At 45.2% G+C, this 21,794-nt stretch overlaps 1 protein-coding gene across 1 annotated transcript in view; it reads left to right on the forward strand.

The window, feature by feature from the left end:
• LOC308282727 (xylosyltransferase 1-like) overlaps window positions 1-21,794 on the forward strand; it is a gene marked incomplete at both ends in the record, with an annotated part of 53,044 nt that overhangs the window by 21,102 nt on the left and 10,148 nt on the right. Inside the window, 7 exons of the mRNA XM_080723117.1 lie at window positions 1,011-1,545; window positions 5,704-5,876; window positions 6,403-6,605; window positions 14,171-14,251; window positions 14,402-14,618; window positions 16,178-16,354; window positions 21,450-21,718. Coding sequence (XP_080579243.1) covers window positions 1,011-1,545; window positions 5,704-5,876; window positions 6,403-6,605; window positions 14,171-14,251; window positions 14,402-14,618; window positions 16,178-16,354; window positions 21,450-21,718 — 1,655 coding nt within the window. The remainder of the gene's footprint in view (window positions 1-1,010; window positions 1,546-5,703; window positions 5,877-6,402; window positions 6,606-14,170; window positions 14,252-14,401; window positions 14,619-16,177; window positions 16,355-21,449; window positions 21,719-21,794) is intronic.

Consider the following 21,794-nt stretch of genomic DNA (forward strand, 5'->3'; position numbering starts at 1 on the left):
TCGAAGCCAAGGTGACAGCCGTGAATACAGGAAGTTGGCCTGAACACAGGACGTTCAGCTAGACACACAGGAAGCTCTCTCTCTCTCTCTCTCTCTCTTTCGTCTTTCCTCTGTCTTGTCTCCCTGTCGTCTCAGAGAACGAGAAATACCTTTTCAAGTGCTTCCTCTGAACAAAATACGAAGAAACTACATTCTATTCTGGTTTGTGCCTCTAATAAGCTTATTGTGGGCTGTTACTGAGCGAGAGAGTTCTCTGTCATTCAGTCCAAGCACAACACACGCGCACGCACACACACATACACACACACACACACACACACACACACACACACACACACACACACACACACACACACACACACACAGTGCGTGTGTGATGATAAAGTGGTCGTCTGTCCTCAGAGGCAGATACAGCAGTAACCCTGTCCTCCCAGTGCACCATGGGAAATGACAGCTATTTCATTGGATCGATAATCCACACCTGTGTTCTCCCTCATTTCAGCATCTTTCATTATTGTCTCACCCTCTCCTCTCCTCCCTCTCGTTGTGTGTGTTACAGCCCATTCGTTCACTCTTATCACATCCAAACACAACAACACCTATAAAAGTTTGGTTCATTGCAAAACATGTCTGTACATACTAACATGCTTTGACATGTCCACTCATATTATTAGCCTGCCCACAGTGATGTGTGGCAGCAAAGTAAAAATATCCACTACATGTGCTATAAACACTGTCGGTGTGTCTGTAAACAAAATAACACCAGACACTTTGGGAGTTCAGTACAGGATGCCCCAGAGAGGATGATCTGTTGGGTTGAAAAGGTCAAAGGTTACGGTCGGTTCGGGACCCATTTTTGGGTCGCAGGCTTGAGTTGCGACTAGTAACTTGAAAATAGTGATAAAACACAGACTGGACATGATACACCGTCCAAGCACTTAACTGTACAGTGGGGGAACGGGCCTGTTGTTGTCACTGACCGTAGAATCCCTCTCTTCTCTCCTCCTCAGGACGGCTACCACTCTCACCGGCCCAAAGAGAAAGTGCGCCCGGACAGCAACAACAACGAGAACTCCGTCCCCAAGGACTTTGACACCATCGACAGCAACAGCAACCTGGGCGCGCGCTCCCAGTCCCAGCAGCACCAGCGGGCGTCGGCCGCCAACAGCAAGCGCAAGCCCGAAAAAGCCCCGGCGCCGCAAGGCGGCGCGCCGGCGAGATCGGCCAACGAGGTCCAGGTCCTCAAGTACCCTGCCGTGCAACCCAGAGGGGCGGGCCGCGGCCACGCCCGCAAGCCGCGACCGCAGGATCCCACCGACCCGGCGCCGAGCCGGGTGCCCAGGCGGGACCTCGCCGTCCGTCAGTCGAGGAAGTCGGACCAGAGGAAGGTACAGCCGCAGTGCGAGATCAGCGGGAAAGAGGCCATCTCGGCTCTGTCCAGAGCCAAGAGCAGGGAGTGTCGCCAGCAGATAGTGGAGGTCTACTGCAAGCACAAAGAAAAGACGCTCATGCCTGAGAAAGTGCCTCGCTACTGCCCCCTAGAAGGTGAGTACAGCAGCTGCAGTAGTGCAGTAGTATTGTATTTTCTCAGTAACTACATTTAACTCAAGTATAATAACCATAAATATTTATTTTTTCCCCAAGAATATTTAAAATAAATGAAAAACGTTATAGAAAAAACACAGCCAGCTCACATATTAGGAGGGTATTATGAGTCACTAGAAAAATAATGGGTGTTTTTAATGAATCTATCATGGTTAAAATGGAGTTTGAAGTTATACTGGGTGTGTATGGGGAGGATCCCAGGACCTGGAGGGCCTGATAACATTTACATTAAGCAAATTAAAAACTGTCTCGGGTGTTCCAAAAAGCCTGATTAGATGATAAAATGACCAAAAGTCTTTTTGAAAGTGAAATATCCCTTTAATCGCACAAAAGAAAATAGCAGATATACAAGCTCACAACCCGTTCCTATGCGAGGTGTTTGTACATTTGTTATTTGCCTTCATGGGATGCCCAAAATAGGGTCACCAGGGTGAAAGCAGTTAAGCTCGACGAAAATGCAAACGTACACAGAATCTAAAAATAATGCCAATGACGGGAAAATGGCCCGCGTCTATATGTGTATATGATACACTATGGAAGATGTGACCAGACAATGACAGGTACTGGTAACTGATCCACTAGTGCGGTGTGGTGGGGTTTAGGTTTGGCATCCTCCTCCCCTACTTTGAAGAAACAAACGAAAGCCAAGAACAAGGCGAGAAGAAAGCCTCGACGGAGCCAGTGAGTGAGTAAATGAAAGGGTGGAGGGAAGCAGAGGGAGAATGTAAAGGAGGCTGGCAGAGGCAGAACGCAGTCGCCAACAAGAAAGACGCGTCTCGCCTACAAATTAAACATTTACATTTCGGAGCCGGCACGTGCCGAGGCGAGAAGGGCAGAGTTGGCTCTCGCCGAGGGGGGCGCCCCGAATTCCGATTGATTGCCTGTTCCATTTTCAGCGATCAATCCTTGACGGATTCCAGAATACAGTGCATGGAAGCGAGTTGCCTCGCCACACGGATGCTGCTCAAAACGTCCTAATTACACCCCAATTAGATGAGCAGTTTGTAGGTTTATATTTGGAACGGCTGACTAATGATTCAGTTGTAGTTCGAGTCAGTGATCCGCCCTGGGCCGTTCAACGTTTCATTTATGTGATTATAGGCTGCTTTGATGATGCACTAGTCATTATATGTATAGACTGAAGCTGCTTTGGAATAGTGATGAAGTCGGCATTTCAGCCTGATGTCTGGAAAGCCTTTGATAAAACGTGCGCGAGCGTGTGTGTGTGTGTGTGTGTGTGTGTGTGTGTGTGTGTGTGTGTGTGTGTGTGTGTGTGTGTGTGTGTGTGTGTGTGTGTGTGTGTGTGTGTGTGTCTACAAGCAGCTACATGCTTGCGCGACACCCTCACCCTCTAGGGTTGAAAATGGCAAACAATGGTACAAATGGTATTTATGATAAGGGGTTAGCTATACTGTATACACACATGGAAAATGGGTGCTGGGTTAAAAGAATAACAGAATAGCACATAGGAAGCATGAGGTCAGTCCGTTGCCTCCCCAGGCACGGCAGAGGGAGAGCAGAGCCCAGGATTACATACATAAAAATTACATATATAAAAAAAAGAATAGCACATTAGTCAGGAACACGAGCCAATGAAAAATGGCATTCATAAAATTGATGTCCTAAAATGATGTCTTCACAAGTATAGTTGTACAAACGCGTGTGTGCATGTGACCGTGTGTGTGTGTGTGCGTTCATGCATGTGTGCATATGTAAGTTGTAAGTAAGTAAATTAGATTGCGACTGTACGCATTTGTGTGTGTCTTGTCGGGTGTGTGTGCTTGAGCGACTGCACGCATTTGTGTGTGTGCTTGAGCGACTGCACGCATTTGTGTGTCTTGTCGCGTGTGCATGTGCATGTGTGTGTGTATGTGCGATTGAGCGACTGCACGCATTCGTGTGTGTCTTGATGGCTGAACACCAATAGTTTCCTCCTCTCTGCTAGTGTGTTCTGCGCCAGCAGCAGCGCTGCTCTCTGGCATGGCAGATTACTGTCATTACTGCTCCAGCTCCTCTCCCAGCATGCCCCGGGACGCTCACTAATTACGCCATGCAGCCACCCACGGCCCCGCCCCATTTCCCAGCAGGCCTCACCCCACCGACGCCATCTTTAGATTGCACACCGTGACCGGCCGGTTTCTTTTTTTGCGTGTGTGTGTTTGTGTGTTTAAATATACACAGGGACACATTTAGCTCCTCCAAAACCACGAGCCGGTGTGGGCACAACGAACGACGAGGCCTGGGAAAACGTCTGTCTGTGATGTGTGAATGTTTTCTAGGGCAGAGATTGAGAACATGTCTTTCATTGAGACATGTTCAAGTTCTTACGCCAGCGATGCCCAACCTGTGGGTCGGGGCCCACTGGCAGGACGTGAGGATATTGCAAGTGGGCCTCCCCAAGATTTGAGTGACAATATGACCGAATTTTGACATTAACTTAAAAACTCAAGAACAGGAAGAAAATAATAAAAAAAATCTCATGTTATTATTTCTTTAAAACCTTGACCCATCTGACTACTTAACCCATTTAGGCCTGAGGCCGATTCTAAAAACGCCTTCTAAATCCTGACCTAAGTTTTCAGAAATACTTGTAGATTGTCTATTTTCACTACTTTTAAAACATCTAATTTATGGAATTTCTTCGATTTCTTTTTTATTTGTATTTTTATTAATTACATTCTTAGCTTTTTGGGGAATGTGAAATAATAAAAAAATAAAAAATATATATAAAGCGACCCAATGTTCGGGAAACAGTGCTGTACACAGGGTCCCCGCGGATCTTGAAAAGCATTGAAAAGTATTGAATTTAGTTTTGCAAATTCAAGGCCTTAAAATGTCTTAAAAAGTATGGAATAGTGTGAGTGGGGGTATTGAATTTTATCTGGGGCAGAATGAATAAACGTGTCGCAAACAGACTTGTTGCGTTTGTTTCACTCCGTAGTTTTTTCTTCCTGGTTCTGAGCCGTCCAACGTAATCCCAAAAAAGTAATGTAATGATTGCTGTGATGCGACCAAAACAGCCCGGTCGAGTGGACCAAAACGAACGCTCCCTGCTGTTGCAAGAGCCGACTCTGCGCCGTCCGAGTTACATCTACTAACAAAAACACTGAAAGGAGTTCTCGGATTGAACGGTGTAGTTACGAATAGGTGATCCCACTTCCCGGTCTAACATAAGTGGTCAGATGGGTGAGATTTTCAACTGTTCAACTGTTCTGGACAGTTAGTGAACCACTTTTCTTTGCAGAAGCATCTGACAACTTTCATTGAAGAAATACAGTAGCTACAGCTACAGAGCACTGGGATCTTGTGTGTGATGATCATGTCTCAAACACATTTCTTCTCACTATCCTGAAAGATGACACGTGACATCACATTTATAGGAAGAGAAGGACATGTCTTTCATATAAACATGTTCACATTCTATAAGCAGCTGGCAACTTCCATTCAGGAAGTAGCTGTTGTACTTAAATCCATGTATCAGACACATTTCTCATCTTGGAAAACGTCTGAATCAGTGTCTCTGAAATGACTGTGTATCAAAGAATTCTGTCAGACTGTCAGACACAACCCAGGCAGGCATAAACACAGCAGCAGTGCTGGTTCAGTACAGTCTGTATGCTGACAGTGTTCTGTTGTAGTAAACCATACAAGCATTTTCTCAAGTACAGTACTTAAGTTCAATTTTGAGTTACTTTTCTTTTTTCTTTTTTTCCCCCACTATTTACTGTATAGCCTACTTCTGATCCACGAGGCAAATATTGTACTTTTCACTCCACTGCAAAGTTACTTTGTAAACGTAGATTATTATTATGAAACATGCATTCACAATGCATACTTGAATTTTGACAACCTTCTGAGAAAAAGAATTCTGGATATTCTGCATTATGAGTATTTTTAATTATTTATTATTTGGTACTTATTTCAATTTTGATGCCGATACCTTTGTGCTGTTAACATGTTGAATAGGTTGTTAACTTGTAGTAGAGTATTTCTGCATTGTAGTATTGCTGCTGGGAGTACTTCTTCTTACACTGGAAGTAAAGCCGCCTCTCTCTCTCTCTCTCTCTCTCTCTCTCTCTCTCTCTCTCTCTCTTGCAGGGAAGGCCGTTGTGAACGTTCAGTGGGATGAGGACCCCTCCGAGGCTGCCCCGGCGGTGCCTGTGCGCATCGCCTATGTCCTGGTGGTCCACGGCCGGGCCTCGCGCCAGTTCCAGCGACTCTTCAAAGCCATCTACCACACCTCTCACTACTACTACATCCATGTGGACAAGGTGAGACCACCTACCATAAAACATCCCACAAAACATTCCACTTCAATAAACATTCCCCCAAAAGATTTTCTTGAATTTGAAAAAAAAACAAACATTAAATTATTTTTGATGTAATTTCAGAAATGACAAAACAAGTGTTTAAGAAGTAGTGAAAATAGCCGATCTACAAGCTCACAACGCGGTGCAAAGCGACGCATTGTGAGCTTGTAGAGCTGCTGTTTTCATTAGTTTGGATCCCGGGCAAACGTCTAATTTTGGGTCACAGGCTAAAAGGTTTGTAGAAAAAGTACAAAGTACAAATACAAACGATGAAAACAGAGCGGCACAGCCTTTCTTTTATACCAACTGCATAATGCATGAGAACTCTCTCCCTTAATGCTTTATATCTCTTGTGTCGGCCCTGTAACAAATACATGTGTTAATGTATGTACATTTCGGGCCCATTCTAAGGAGGTGTTACTGCGCAATGTTAATCTTTAGTTTTTGCACGGCTAACCTTTTAACCCTCCCTTCATTTCTCTTGCAGCGTTCCAACTACCTCCACAGAGAGGTCCTAGCGCTAGCTAGCAAGTACTCTAACGTGCGTGTCACTTCGTGGCGCATGGCGACCATCTGGGGCGGGGCCAGCTTGCTGAGCATGTACCTACGTAGCATGGAAGACCTCCTCAAAATGACCGACTGGGCGTGGGACTTCTTCATTAATCTCAGCGCCGCTGACTACCCGATCAGGTGAGGGCTGACAGTTATCAACTTATCCTTTCTGTGCTGTTTTCGTTTTGTTTCCTTGTTCTCCCACTCAGGCCTGTGGTCAGAGCCATTTGGGAGCCCTACGCACAACTGGCTTTCGGGTGCTCGCGGGGCGACGTGCGTGCTGGGTTTTCGGGTCGGGTCGGATGTGTTTGTGTGATTCTAACTCGGTTGAACATTATTAAACGAAGCACCGGCACGCAAGTTGAGGACGCATCAGGCATCACAGATGATCACGCATCACGCATGCATGCCGTGATTATTTAGGCGGAGCAAATACACATTAGTTATTATGAAGATGATCGGCTTGTCTTTTATTTTTTCTTTGGCTCTTTATTTGAAAACTTTAGTTACTAGTTACTTTGCAGATATAAATTATAATATTATAAAACATACATAAACCACTTTAGCCCTATTTTATACCATGGCTATTTTCAAACATTGTCTACTTTTACTTTTGGTACTTTAAATACATTTACTCAAGTACATTTTGAATTCCAGAATTTTAGAGTATTTTTACATTGCAGTATTGATGCTTTTACTTAAGTAAAATATGTGAGTACTTTTTCCACCACAGTGGAAAACCCTGACCGCAGTGAGATGGTAATTGGACCATCTCTGTCCCTGTTAAACAGCCCGGGTCAATTTTTTCTCTTAGAGAGCACTCACATAAACAAACCTTAATCCATAAAGGCTTGTTGAAATTCATGCCGTGGGCGCCGCTTCTCCCCGGGCCAGATGTGAGACTCCCAAGTTGCCGATAGCATCAAGCCACGCGCAAACAAACACCCCCGTCGATTCATTAAACCGTTGCGCACGGGGCTAATGGGCCTCTAACCAATGGACCGGCCTGCCCTTTGGGGCATGGTTGTGTTTGTTTAGAATCTCATGGATCAGGTTGCGCGTCCAATAGACTGTGAGGCCAGTGACTCCGTAATGGATTGGGAGTCTATATATTTGAAGCAGAGCCTTTTGAGTGGCTGCGTTGGCTGGGGGAATGGAGGGTGTAAAAGAGAGGGCTTGTGGCGGGCTCAGCAGAGATATTGACCTGCGATTCTCTAACTGTTGCTTAAGCGTCAAGGAAAAGAGGCAGTGGAGGGGAAGCTTTAAGTGGTATTGATGTTACATAACACTTATGCTGCCATAGTTTTGCTAATATAGATTAACTGCAGAGACTTTTTCCTATTTTATTTACCTGATTTTCCGTGGCACCGTGCATGCGTTGTGTGAGAGGGTGTTCCTGTCCACGACCGCCGGAAGTCTTTTCTTTCACGCGGAGAAGAAAAAATCCAAAAAAACTGTCCTTGGGGAAAAAAAAGCAGCCAGGATGAATACAATTCAGCGGGTGCCGAATGTCCGCGGATGTGGTATTCCGTGAAGTCAAGTCAAGTTTATTATGCCCCAAACTGGGCAATTCATGTTAAAGCCAATGATAAAAGCTCTCAAACCAAAGTGAAACATACCAGGAACACATGGACATAGACATAGACATAGACATGATCACAAGATCCAGATAACAATAAGTACTAGCCCTTACCCGTTCAAAGATATGAGCTCCGAAATGATGTGCAGTGTGTGGGTTATGGGATGTGCACTGTGATATATGATATGTAGGAGCATCAATGTAAGAAATAACCGTTTCGTTTAATGGCTATAGAGATACTGTGTACCGATCTGCATGATTTTTGGGGCCAGACAACCCCCCCCCCCCCCCCCCCACCCGCCCGCCCGCCCGCCCACCCGCCTGCACACACACACACACACACACACACACACACACACACACACACACACACACACACACACACACACACACACTCACACACACACAGAGCTGGTTAAACATGTTGCCTCATGCTAGATGCAGAATAGATATAGATACACCATAAAAATGCTAATATACAGCATATGATTTGTGAAAGTGACAAACGGGCTTCACAGTTATGTCAGTTGTGTTCATATGCTAATGGTGATGCGATTTCAGATGAATTGCTCCAGCCACTGAGGAGAAACGCTGTGACAGACAGACAGACAGACAGACAGACAGACAGACAGACAGACAGACAGACAGACATTTGGAAAATTATATGTTTGATAAGTGTTACAACAACCCAACCATGAGAATGAACAGCTACCTCCTCCTGCTTCCGTTATTGATAGCACGGATAGAGGTAGGGACAAATGATAATGTGTACATATTATTTTTAACTATAGGGGCCTCCAACCATTGACCGGAAGGCGCATCTGTTTTGCACAAAAAACATTCCTTGGGCTAAAAATGGCCCCAGAAAATGATGGTTTAGTGATGAAAAGTGATGAGTCATCACCTTTTGTGGGCGTTTTCTGGGGCCAATGAATGTTTTTTTTTGTGCAAAACAAATGCTTGCAATGGATTCAGCATCATGACAAACCCCTAGTTAGACCCCTCACATCCTACTTAAAGCAGAATTTTTTTCTGGGTATTTTCCTCCTGTATAGAAAGTCGATGGGAGCCCAGCTTGATGTGGCCACTGTGGGTATTTGCAGTGAGCAGATCAGGGTAGTTTTTTTTATCTTGGCTAGTAGACCTAATTTCCTGACAGAATCAGTTGAAAAACTAAATAATACAATTTTGTCCAACCTCTGCCTTATATTTATCGGACTAATTGGGCTTCATGGTTGCTGTGGCGGGGATGTGGGTCTGGAACCAACAGGAGATCTATGTGGTTCATTGACAGACCCTAATGCATGTGCATGCCCCCCCCCCACACACACACACACAAATGGATCAACATCAACTCGCACACACACACGCACACACAAATTGATCAACATCAACGCGCGCGCACACACACACACACACACACACACACACACACACACACACACACACACACACACACACACACAAATTGATCAACATCAACGCGCTGCTAGCTCAGATCCATACTCCCGCCACAGCATTAGGGCAGTGTTGTCGATAGCTGTATCAAAGTACATTGTTTGCGAGTTAATGGGGCAGTGTGTGTGTGTGTGTGCGTGTGCGTGTGCATGTGTGTGTGTGTGTGTGTGTGTGCGTGTGCGCGCGTGTGTGTGTGTGTGTGTGTGTGTGTGTGTGTGTGTGTGTGTGTGCGCGCGCTTCTGTGAATGCAAGTGCGTCTGTGTGTGAATGCATTCATGTTTGTGAGCATGCAAGAATTTATGTAAGTTACTTTACAATTTTGTGCACAACTCGTGTACGTTTCCTTGCGTTTGTGTGCACACGCACAGCACACCTATGCATACGCGTGTGTGTGTGTGTATGTGTTGTGATGTGTGTGTGTGTTGTGCTGTGTGTCATAAATACCGTACAATTAGCTCTTTGTGAAGAAGGCATATGAAAGCTTGTCAGTGTATAGCCCAGACTCCCGCGCACCTGACATGCACACAAACACGCCCACAAACACACACATACAGTATATGGATGCCTGTGGTTTGTCTCTCCAGTAGAGCGGCATGGGGCCTAGCAAAGGAGCTAATCACAGAGCGCCGTGTCTCTCCTCTCCTCTCCCTGTCTATTCATTAGAGGCCAGCCCCGCTCCCATGGCACAGCGCACGTATAGGGAGCATGCTGGGTTTTGCTCTGGTTGTAGATGAAGGCGAGAAAGAAAAAGAAAAGAAATGGTGCCACCGTGCCAGACATCCCCCAAATAACACTAAGACTTTGTCGTTGACAGGTGGAAACCTTGTATGTCCAAAACCTTCCTTCTTTTGGTATTATTTAAAAAAATCAAACCTCGGTTCGAAGTGGAGCGGTGAATCTGTGTGTGTGTGTGTGTGTGTGTGTGTGTGTGTGTGTGTGTGTGTGTGTGTGTGTGTGTGTGTGTGTGTGTGTGTGTGTGTGTGTGTGTGCCTGCACAACAGCGCCCCTCCTTTAACTTGTGTGGCCACTCAAGGTATTGCCAGGCTACAGACATACCCAGCCAGCCAGCCAGCCAGCCACATAGCCAGCCAGCCAGCCAGCCAGCCAGCCAGCCAGCCAGCCAGCCACGGACATACCTGTCTATTGGGAGCGCTTTCACCGCTCCAAAAAACTATTTAAACCTTTCTTTGTGGAGTTTGCATGTTCTCCCTGTGTCTCCTAGGGTAGATACCCTCACAAAAACATGCAGTTTTCCTGGCCTCTATAATGCCTCCTCCTGGCCAGCCGGGGCGCCTGATGGAGGGGAAAGGAACTGGTTGGAATAACGTGTTCCTTCCACACGCTACGTCCAAATCCAGGGAAATCCCCCCTGTCAGGTGAAAGGAAGCAACTTGGACTACTCATGCATAGAAAGAAGCATGAGATCAGTCCGTTGTCTCCCCAGGCGCGGCAGAGGGAGAGCAGAGCCCAGGATTACATTTAATAGGCAATTGGCACTGGGTGAAAAAAATGCATTACAAAATCGTGGGATAAAAATTATTAAAAAAATAAAAAACTATTTAAACAGTGAAAATAGACGATCTACAAGCACACAACGCCTCGCGATTTTCACTAGTCTTGTGCGACAGTCTTGTATGATGAAGCAGGGCTTCACTTTACGAAAAAACGTACACATTTGAAGCTTGGAGATACAAGGTTTCCACCCGACAGCGACGTCTGGTTATCCCTGCAATGGCGCATTGGTTTTGTCGATAAAAGATACACCGAGATTTGTCGTGTTCCTCCGACCTCCGGTGGGGTTTCCTTTGATTGTGTTTTTATTGTGCGTCGGTCTACAGTGCAAAGATAATGGTTTCGGCTGCTCGCGTCGAGCCGTGAAATGGAATCGAAATCATGGCTCAGTGGCTTCACGTAAACAAATATCTGTGAATCTGTGACTCTGCCCTCGTGTGACTCTACTGGAGGCAGACAGGAAGTTACATTTCTTTGACTGCCTCCCTGCTATACTGTAGCAGGATAGGCAACTTTCTAAAGCAGGGGTCTCAACGTTTTCAGGCCAAGGACCCCTTAGTTGAGAAAGAGAGATGAAGCAGGGACCCCCACAACCTTATCATAGATTCCATATAGTTTGACAGCACAATCATCAGTGTATTTTGGATGCATGTCAATTTGTGTTTTCATATATTTAACCACTTGAACTAGCTGTCAATACTTAATAAACTTGACCTTTCACTCTGTACTTAGTCAGCTCTTTTTCTCCTCTACACAAAACCTCTCTGCCGAAAATAGCCGATCTACAAGCTCACAACGCCTCGCGCTGCGAGGCGTTGTGAGCTTGTAGGTAGATCAGCTATTTTTGGCTAAAGTCCTGCTAGAGTTCAAGTTGTTAATATAAAAAAGGAGAAAAAAAGTTTCTATCAGACAAAGATTTGGAGGACCCCCTGCAGTAACTCTGAGGACCCCTAGGGGTCCCGGACCCCCTGTTCTAAAGTTCTCTTTTTATTTCCCTTTCTGTCCCTCATTTCTCTCTCTCTCTCTCTCTCTCTCTCTCTCTCTCTCTCTCTCTCTCTCTCTCTCTCTCTCTCGACCACTTTCAACCTCGATTACTTTTGATTCAAACACAGCGTCTCATGGCATCATGAAACAAAGATCTACAGGATAGCACTTAAAAGCATTACTTAAAGTAGATCGGCTATTTTCACCACGCAACACCATTGTATGATGAAATTAAAAATAGGGCTTAAGTGCGTTTTAATCATGAAACAAAGATCTACAGGATAGCACTTAAAAACATTACTTAAAGTAGATCGGCTATTTTCACCACGCAACACCATTGTATGATGAAATTAAAAATAGGGCTTAAGTGCGTTTTAATCATGAAACAAAGATCTACAGGATAGCACTTAAAAACATTACTTAAAGTAGATCGGCTATTTTCACCGCGCGACACCAAGTAGATCGGCTATTTTCACCGCGCGACACCATTGTATGATGAAATTAAAAATAGGGCTCAAGTGGTTTTTAATCTCTCTTTCCTTTCTCATTATTTCTTGAATTCTTCGGCTAGATCCAACCCGAAACCCCCTTAAATATAAGAGTGTCACTGTCGGCAGCAGATAGGCAAACAGGGACTTGTCGTTATGACTGATCCAAATTGCCTGTCTGGCCGTCTAGCATGTAGGCATTGTGTGCCAGCAGCGGAGATAAGTTTTGCCCAACGCTAAGCTAATTGAAGCAGTAATGCTTAGCTAATTAAAGATGTATTAGCCAAGTGTAATTACCGCGCGCGCCAAGGGACCACAGCTTCTCTCAAAGGACAGAGGTATGGCCTTGGAATACTGATTGGTGTGTGTGCGTGTGCATCTGTGTGTGTGCGCGGGTGTGTGTGTATGGTCACTCACGTGCGTGTGTGTGTATGTGTATGTGTGGGGAAACCTCATATATGTCCAAAACTGTTCAAATTCTAAAACAGCAAAAGTAGCAGATCGCTTGTGGATCAGTCAATTTTGATGCTTTAGTGTGAGACGCTGCAGTACGATCAGTAGGGTGTTAATCTACAAAAAGAACACACAAAAGTTAGAATGCAGAGATAAGAGGTTTCTGCTGGACGATAACCATCTCCCGTGGGCAGTGATGGCCACCTTGTACCCGGCCATCACTGGATGTCTCCCCCCACCTCCTCCATAGCTGTGTGGGTTCAGTGGTGTCTGGTAACCAAGTACATTCACTCAAGTACTGTACAGTACATTCCACTTTTGAGGTATCTTTTACTTTACTGGAGTACAATTTCCAGTACTAATCCACTACATCTCAGAGGCAAATATTGTACCTTTACTCCACTACAGTTTTTCATTTTATTTTTTTATTTACTTTGTGGATTTTAATTGTTATTACAAAAACATACATTACCTACTTCAGCCCTATATACATTTGGGCCGTTTGAAAATAACAGATATACAAACTCACAATGCGTCGCGATGTGACGATATTTGCAGTGACTCAACTGTTATCCTTAGGCAATCAAAGTTTAGCAGTCGTAGTTGAGAGATCGTAGATCGTCTTTTTTTGGTGAATGTATTTGGTGTAAAGGGGAAAAAAGGAGGGGACCAAGTGAAGACCACTGGGGTACTCCGTTCAACAAAGTATATTGGGCTAATCTGTTCATTCATATGATTAGTGCAGGGTCTTCAACGTTTTCAAGCCAAGGACCCCTTAGTTGAGAGAGAGATGAAGCAAGGATTGTTTGACAGCTCGATCATCAGTGTATTTTGGATTCATGTCAATTTGTGTTTTCAGATATTTAACCACTTGAACCGTTGATACTTAATAAACTTGACCTTTCACTCTGTACTTAGTCTGCTCTTTTCCCCCTCTACACCAAACCTCTTTGCAGAAGCGCGAGGCGTTGTGAGCTTGTAGATCGTCTATTTTTGGCTAAAGTTTTCAGAATATTGACGCTAGGGTTCAAATGGTTAAAATGAAAAAGGAGAAAAAAAACTTTCTATCACACAAAGATTTGGAGGACCCCCTGTGGTAACTCTGAGGACCCCCTAGGGGTCCCAGACCCCCTGTTGAAGACCCTTGGATTAGTGTATTTCATTGAATGGGTATGGATGGAGTACTAATGTCATCTTCTTCTCTCTTCTTTCCTCCCTCTTCATCTCAGGACCAATGACCAACTTGTGGCTTTCCTCTCCAAATACCGAGACATGAACTTCATCAAATCTCATGGCAGAGACAACGCACGGTATTTACATTTACTCTAGATTCTCTCTGCTTCACTCATCCTGCCGCCTTTCTCGCTCAAAATGTTTTGGACATCTTGCTTATACTGTATGTAGGGTGAATGATATGTATGTGTTGTCGGAATTGAATTGAATTGAATTGTGTGTCTCAGCTTCATCCGCAAGCAAGGTTTGGACCGTCTCTTCTACGAGTGTGACACCCACATGTGGCGTCTCGGAGACCGCAAGATCCCAGAGGGCATAGCGGTGGACGGAGGCTCCGATTGGTTCCTGCTGAACCGGGCGTTCGTGGATTACGTGGTCGGCTCGCAGGACGAGCTGGTCGGCAGCATGAAGCGATTCTACACTTATACCCTCCTGCCTGCAGAGGTACACTAACACACACACATACACACACACACACACACACACACACACACACACACACACACACACACACACGCACACACGCACGCACGCACGCACACACACACGCACACACACACGTCTCTTTCTCTGCCCACTTTTTCACGTTTTACTGTACTCTATAATAAAACAGGCCTAAAATAAAATAAAAGGCCACACACGCTTTCTCCATCTCTTTCTGTTTCTCTCAACTTATTTTACATCCTGTAAAACTACTTCTTGGTTCCTTTACTTAAGTACTCTTTCCGGGGATCTGCACTTTACTGGAGTATTATATGTTTATAGTTTCAAAAGAAAATGTTAGTTTGTATTCCAACACACGTTTCCCCATGTGTGTCATTACGTTGGCATTCTTTGCCAAAGACTAAAAGAAGGTTTTCTTTGAAAAGGAAGTAGCGTGTAAGCTCTGAATGCAGCCAGCATGTTCAGCCTGGTCAGTATGTCGCTGCTGCCAAGAAGGATCACATCCCTCATCGATGGCCATAACAGGTCCATTTGGTTCCATTTGTACACTCTAAATATAAATTGGGGTCTCTGAGATAGAAATACCATTAAATGCGGGTTCCCTAGCCTAATGCATGTTAAACTAGGGGTCCTTGAAATTAAAATTGTTGAGAATCACTGCTAGAGCCGTAAAAACCTTCTTTTATGGGGGTCCCTGACACATCTTTTATGTCAGGGACCCTGTTCATCGGGAGCTTCAGCAATGCAATGAAGAGGAGCCTGGGATCGAACCAGGAACCATCCTGGTTCCCAGATGGCCGCTTTAACTCCTAACCCACCTCCAGAAATGTGGGGGTGATTCTTACTGTATGGACTGACATGTCTTCTTTGTCGGCTGTCAGGGGTGTCGCACCAAATTCTGGGCCCCGGGTACAAGGATTCACTGTGGGGCCCCCGTGCTTTAACTATTGAAAAATACCAGATATACAAGCTCACAGCGTGGCACCGAGTGCCGCGCTGCAAGCTTGTAGATCTGCTATTTTTCAAATCATGAAAATCTTTGAAGATTTCAAATCCTTCTAAGGTTTTTTGAAAAATCTATGTTTCGATGTCAGTGGAGCTCAAACTTTTTCATGTGAAGGACCCCTAAAATGATATGTATTTGGCCACGGACCCCCATCTCAAAATATTTAGTTCCAGGGACCCCGCAGAAGCAAAATTTGAGTTGAACAAATGTTTGCTTAAAAAATACATATATTCAAAGATTTGCACACATTTTCACGACTTTTCAAAAATAGCAGATCTACAAGCTCGCAGCGCGGCACTCGGTGCCGCGCTGTGAGCTTGTATATCTGCTATTTTTCAATAGCTAAAGTATAAAATAATTAAGGCCCCTCCACCACCTTGGGCCCTAGTAACTCAGTCCCACTTTCCTACCCCTTGTGACGCCCCTGTCGGCTGTGGTTGGTGAATGAAATTCCGAGCATTCAAAATCTCTCTCTCTCTCTCTGTCTCTGTCTTTTTACCTGTCCCCCCTGCCTCTTCACGGCTCTGCCCCTCTCCCTCCCCTCACTCTCCAGTCGTTCTTTCACACGGTCCTGGAGAACAGCGCTCACTGTCACACCATGGTGGACAACAACCTGAGGCTGACCAACTGGAACCGCAAGCTGGGCTGCAAGTGCCAGTACAAGCACATCGTGGACTGGTGCGGCTGCTCGCCCAACGACTTCAAGGCGTCCGACCTGCCTCGCTTCCAGGTGAAACTCTCTTCCTTGACCACATTAAGACCTGGAGTTATTTTATACTTCAGCTATCGAAAAACAGCAGATATACAAGCTCACAGCGAGCTTGCGAGCTTGAAGATCTGCTATTTTTGCGTGCAAATTTAAAGCGAACATTTGTAACTCAAATTCTGCTTCTGGGGTGCTCTCTCTTCCAAGGTCCAAGGTTGTACTTTATTGTTACGTCTTTTGTACAGGTACATGAGAGTAAAACGTATTTTTGTTCGGCTTCCTTACCGACAATGCAGTGGTATACCGGTATATAAAATAAAGCAGAACAACAGAAAACAACACATCCAAAGATAAAATAATAAGTAATAAGTAATAATGACTTAGGAAAGAAAGAGAGTGCAAAAGGCAAAAGAGCAAAGAGAATGAAAAAAGCATCCTCGGCTGTACATGTGCATAAAGTTTGTTGTATTGTATTCACCAATGGCATTATTTTCCCGTAGTAGCTACTGTACTTTAACCTTTTGTAAACAATTTCACATTGTGTTCTATGTGCAACAGGTCGGTATAATTAAAAACTTCAAATTATATATATTTTGTACAATAGGTGCTCTTAGTGGGTTAACCACATCCCTATTCTGCGGTGAACTCAAGAGACAGTCAAACAGAGTGGTGTCTTTGAAAATGCTTCCCAGTGGCTAAAATATAATTAGGTCAGTATTGTATTGAACTGTGGGTTCAGATAAGCACATTAACCTTTCGCGATAGGAAAGGTATTTTATTTGTGGCAAACAAATTCATTGAACAATAACAAATAAGTACAAAAGATGTATCTGATTTATAAAAAAGGATAAATGATTTCAGCACTGCTACTGTAATGAGCAGCACTTTCATGCCAACAATCGTTCCGTAAGAGAAGGTGTAACTCTTTCCAAGTGGAGGTATCATTTTGGTGTGAAACTCATGAATGCGTGTGGTTTTAGGAGTGTTCCATGTGTGCAGTTATGTCTGAGTCATGGAGGTAAACGAAGGTCCAAAATCCGAAGAGCCACTGTATTTTCTCGACCTCATCATTTTGCCTGAGCCAGCAGCACTCGCTTGGAGACTTTCTGGCTAACTTTCCATTCCATTGATGTGGACCGAAATAACCTAGTGCACTAGTTTGTGGATATTGACTTGGCTTAGCCGTGACATTTGCCAGCTAATGCTGTTGGAAAAAAAGAATAGCCTAAACCCCAATTTATGCTGCGTCATGTGATGGTGTCACACGTCTAAAATAGCTGTCCTACAAGCTCACAACGTGTCAACATGCTGTGTCGTCTGCTTTAGGCTGGTACATCAGCATCAACTAGCTAATCGCCGCTGTGTTTGATGTCCAAAACAGTTACAAGCCCTTGTTCATTCTTTTTATGTGTTAAATATTTAGAAACCCATAGACAGACTTAATCATTTCAACCTGTTGTTCAAAGATTTTCTGAATTGCAAAACTTGCAGATCTACGGTAGTTAGTTTACATTATTGACACAATTGTATAAAACATTGGGTCCAAACAATAATTGAAAACCCATTAATAAAAACTTTAAAAAGTACAAATTACAATACATTAAAAAAACAACACACAACACAAAATCTACAAGCTTGTAATGTCTCGTGTTGTGACACACTTGTACTTGTAGATCAGCTAGTTTGTTAGTTTGTGTGTCATTGTCATATGATGAAGTCATGTATAAAGTAGGGCATTGGTTCTCAAAGTGGGTTCCTTGAGGGAGTTCCAGGGGGTCCCCAGCTAAATGATAGTTAGGAGCCAAATGGACCCTTATGGGTATGTAACTCTGAGAGTGTACAAATGGATTTATACACTCTCAGAGTTAAATTAACATTGATTTTACAATATAAATTGGGATCTCAGAGATAGAAATGCCATTAAATGAAAGTCCGTAGCCTAATGCATGTCAAACTGGTGGTCCTTGAAATTATAATGGTTGAGAATCACTGCTAGAGCCCTAAAAAAATTCTCTTACATGGGGGTCCCTGGCATATCTTTTCAAATGGGGGTCCGCGGGCTAATAATATTAGCCCGCATATTATGTATAAATTTCGGGGTCCTTGAAAACATGAAAAAGTTTGAGAATCACTTCATTTATAAAAACAAAAAAACACAGTATAAAATATGGAGATACAAGGTTTCTGCCCGACAGCGACGCAACTGTGGGGTGCCACGGTGGCCAGGCACCAGAATAGTTTAGCATTCACGAATTAGCATGGCCTCTTTTACAAGGAGGGGGCGGTTGGCTTCGGCTACTGGCGTAACAAGAGATACAAGGATAGCGAGCGTTTTGTGGTGGAAACGCTGATGGTTTCCGTAAGAAGCGCCCGCCAAGGGAAACCGAAACAGCTCGTAGAGGGAGGCCCCGCGTATTTATAGAGCTCTGTAGCTACTTAGCTGCTGTGGTAGAGGAGGGTTGTCATTATTATAATGCAAGGGTTTGCCAGGTAGTGCGGCCATTTGTAGGACTTGAGCTGGAGGGTAGGTTAACAACACATGTGAGAGAACACACACATGCACGCACGCACGCATGCACGCACGCACGCACGCACGCACGCACGCACGCACGCACGCACGCACGCACGCACACACAGAGTTAAAGGGGAGAACCACCCATTTTCAATATTGAACTATTAATATATCATTAATATACCTTTGAGTTGTTATGTGGAAATAAGAAAAAAGTCCCCACCCTTCTGTGTTGCCTAGAAGTGGAGGATCGATTTGGGGGCTTGTATTGCAAAGTACACCGTGATGATGTCATCACGGTGTACTCACATTGTGAGGTTGTAGATCAGCTTTTTTAGCGTGTCACGTGTGACAATTTCTGACAGTATCCACAGGTTTCCAACGCCCCATAGTGCATTGCGCAGACGTTGTACCGAGCTTCCGGCGCAGCAGCCGAGTGTGATTTACAAGCTCACAACGGGCTGCATCTGCGACGCGACGTGAGCTTGTATGTCTGCTGTTAAACCGGAAGTGTGGTCCAAATAATCTCCAGTAAACTCCCGCGGAAACAGGTGGTAAATTGGGCTTTGAGTAGATACAGTATCCAATCCATACCCATACACAGTATACAGGGCTGCCAACTTTCAGGAAAACCTAAGAGTGAGATTTTCTTTTTTTGTGAGGGGGGTGGGGGGGGGGGGGGGGGGGGCGGCGAAGTGGGTGTCTCAGTGACACTTGAGTTGACGCAGTTTTCCACTTTGTGACGGCTGGTGATTTGACGGCGTGAGAAATACGATGTGTGGCGTGAGAGCGTGAGAAGAGGGTCATTTGCGTGAGTCTCACGCTCATTGCGTGAGGGTTGGCAGCTCTGACAGTATATAAAGCCACATCAACTGAAGGCACACACAGCCTGTGGAGTAGCGAAGGTAGTGATTATCTTGGGGTTGCCCGGATGGTTAATTCCTACCGTGGCCCGCAAACCGCCGTGGTGCGGCCCACACCCTGATGCAGGTGATGTCATCAACCTGCGCCTCCTCTCCTCCCCGAGGATTTCAGAATGACGGCTGTGGGTTTGAGTTCCTCAGAGGGAGAAACCTTCTCCTGTCCTTTGATAACCTGGCATGGTGTCAGTCTCTCGCTGCTCCAGACAGAGGGTCTGTGCGTGTTCGTGTGTGTTTGTGTGTGTGTGTGTGTGTGTGTGTGTGTGCGTGTGTGTGTGCGTGCACATTCCGTGACGGTTGCCATGGCATTTTCTCTGGTTGTCACAGTAACCTGCGTCCCGCTGTGTGAGCGTGTGTGATATTAAATGGATCACTAATACATTTGATACATGCTCTTTATGCCCACTGCTGTTTTCTAGAGGTTTAAGACCACCTACATAGCAGAGTGTCAGAACTCAACTCTGACGATGTAAAAATGGTCCATGTATGGGTGAACTTTCACCCATGAAAACGGGGTCCTTTTTTGTAGGAGCAGGGAACAACCGCTGTTCTGCAGAATTCAGTGTCCCCTCGCACACCTCTCAACACATCTCACCAACAATGGTTGTCAAGGTGCATGGACCAGGCAGGAGCCCCCCTGCTGCTCTGTTGGAGAGGGCCTGCACACAGAAATCCTGAGTTTAATTCTGAGAACTTGGTTCCGTTTGTTACACTCTCAGAGTTCATTTGATTTGGATAACTATAAATAATTTATCCAGGGAAACCCCCTGGAATCCCCTCAAGGACCCGCTGTCCTGATCTACCGGTATGATATACAGTCTAAGGCAGTGTTTCTCAAAGTGGATTCCAGGGACTCTGTGGGTTCCTTTAGAGGGGGGTCTAAGTGGAACCATCTGTAACACCTTGACAGTGTACAAATGGATCCAAATGGACCCGTTAGGGCCTTGAAATTCTAAAGTTTGAGAAACACTGGTCTAAGGGGCCGTGACCACAGAAAGTGCTTTTTGAGCTGCCAGCTCTGGGCACCTCAAGCCGAAAATAGTTTACGTTTTGAGAGAGAAGTGCCCCTCATCAACGTGTCTTTCCTATGCTAGGCGACCTGGTTGGAGAGACACGCCCACAATGACTCAACAGAGGGGTCTCGCTGCAGTGCACGTATTAGCACACGCTCTGGACATGACCTATGCGAGCTTGTAGATCTGCTATTTTTTGGGGAAAAATCTTGAAAATATTTGCAAATCTTTGAATATATATTTTTCTAAGCAAACTTCTGTAACTCAAATCTCTGCTTCTGGGGGGTCCCTGGAACAACATATTTTGAGATGGGGGTCTGTGGCCAAATACATGTAATTCTGGGGGCCCTTGACATGAAAACGTTTGAGAACCACTGATTTATAGAAGAAGTATTTAGAAGACATTTATAGAATTGGGCAAAATATTCAAAGACTTGCACAAACTTGCACTAAAATAGCAGATCTACAAGCACCCGCGTGACACGGCCGCCACAACACCGCATCTAACCTGCCATCATCGTATTTTGAGATGGGCGTCCGCAGCCAAACATATGTAATTTTGGGAATTTTGACATGAAAAGGTTTGAGAACCACTGATTATAGAACCGGGTCAAAATATTCAAAGACACAACACTGCTCCTAACCTTGCCGTCGTCTCTTCCCCCTCCCCGCAGCAAGCAACCAGGCCCACCTTCTTCGCCCGGAAGTTCGAGGCCAGCGTCAGCCAGGAGATCGTGAACCAGCTGGACTCCTTCCTGTTCGGGGCGTACCCACAGGGCACGCCGGGCCTGCAGGCCTACTGGGAGAACGCCTACGAGCAGGAGACGGACGGCTCGGCCGGCCTGTCAGACACCCTGCTCAGCCACTACCACGCCTTCGCACGCATGGGCCTGGCGCGGGCCTCCAACTCCCTGCAGGGCCACCCCCAGGACCAGAGCTGCAGGTATGTACTGTATAGATCCCAGGAACGTAGACATACCGGTACATGTAGAATATACAGTGGTGGGAAAATGACTCAC

Source organism: Nannobrachium achirus, assembly GCF_963921795.1.
Source record: "Nannobrachium achirus genome assembly, chromosome: 4".
NCBI lineage: Eukaryota > Metazoa > Chordata > Actinopteri > Myctophiformes > Myctophidae > Nannobrachium > Nannobrachium achirus.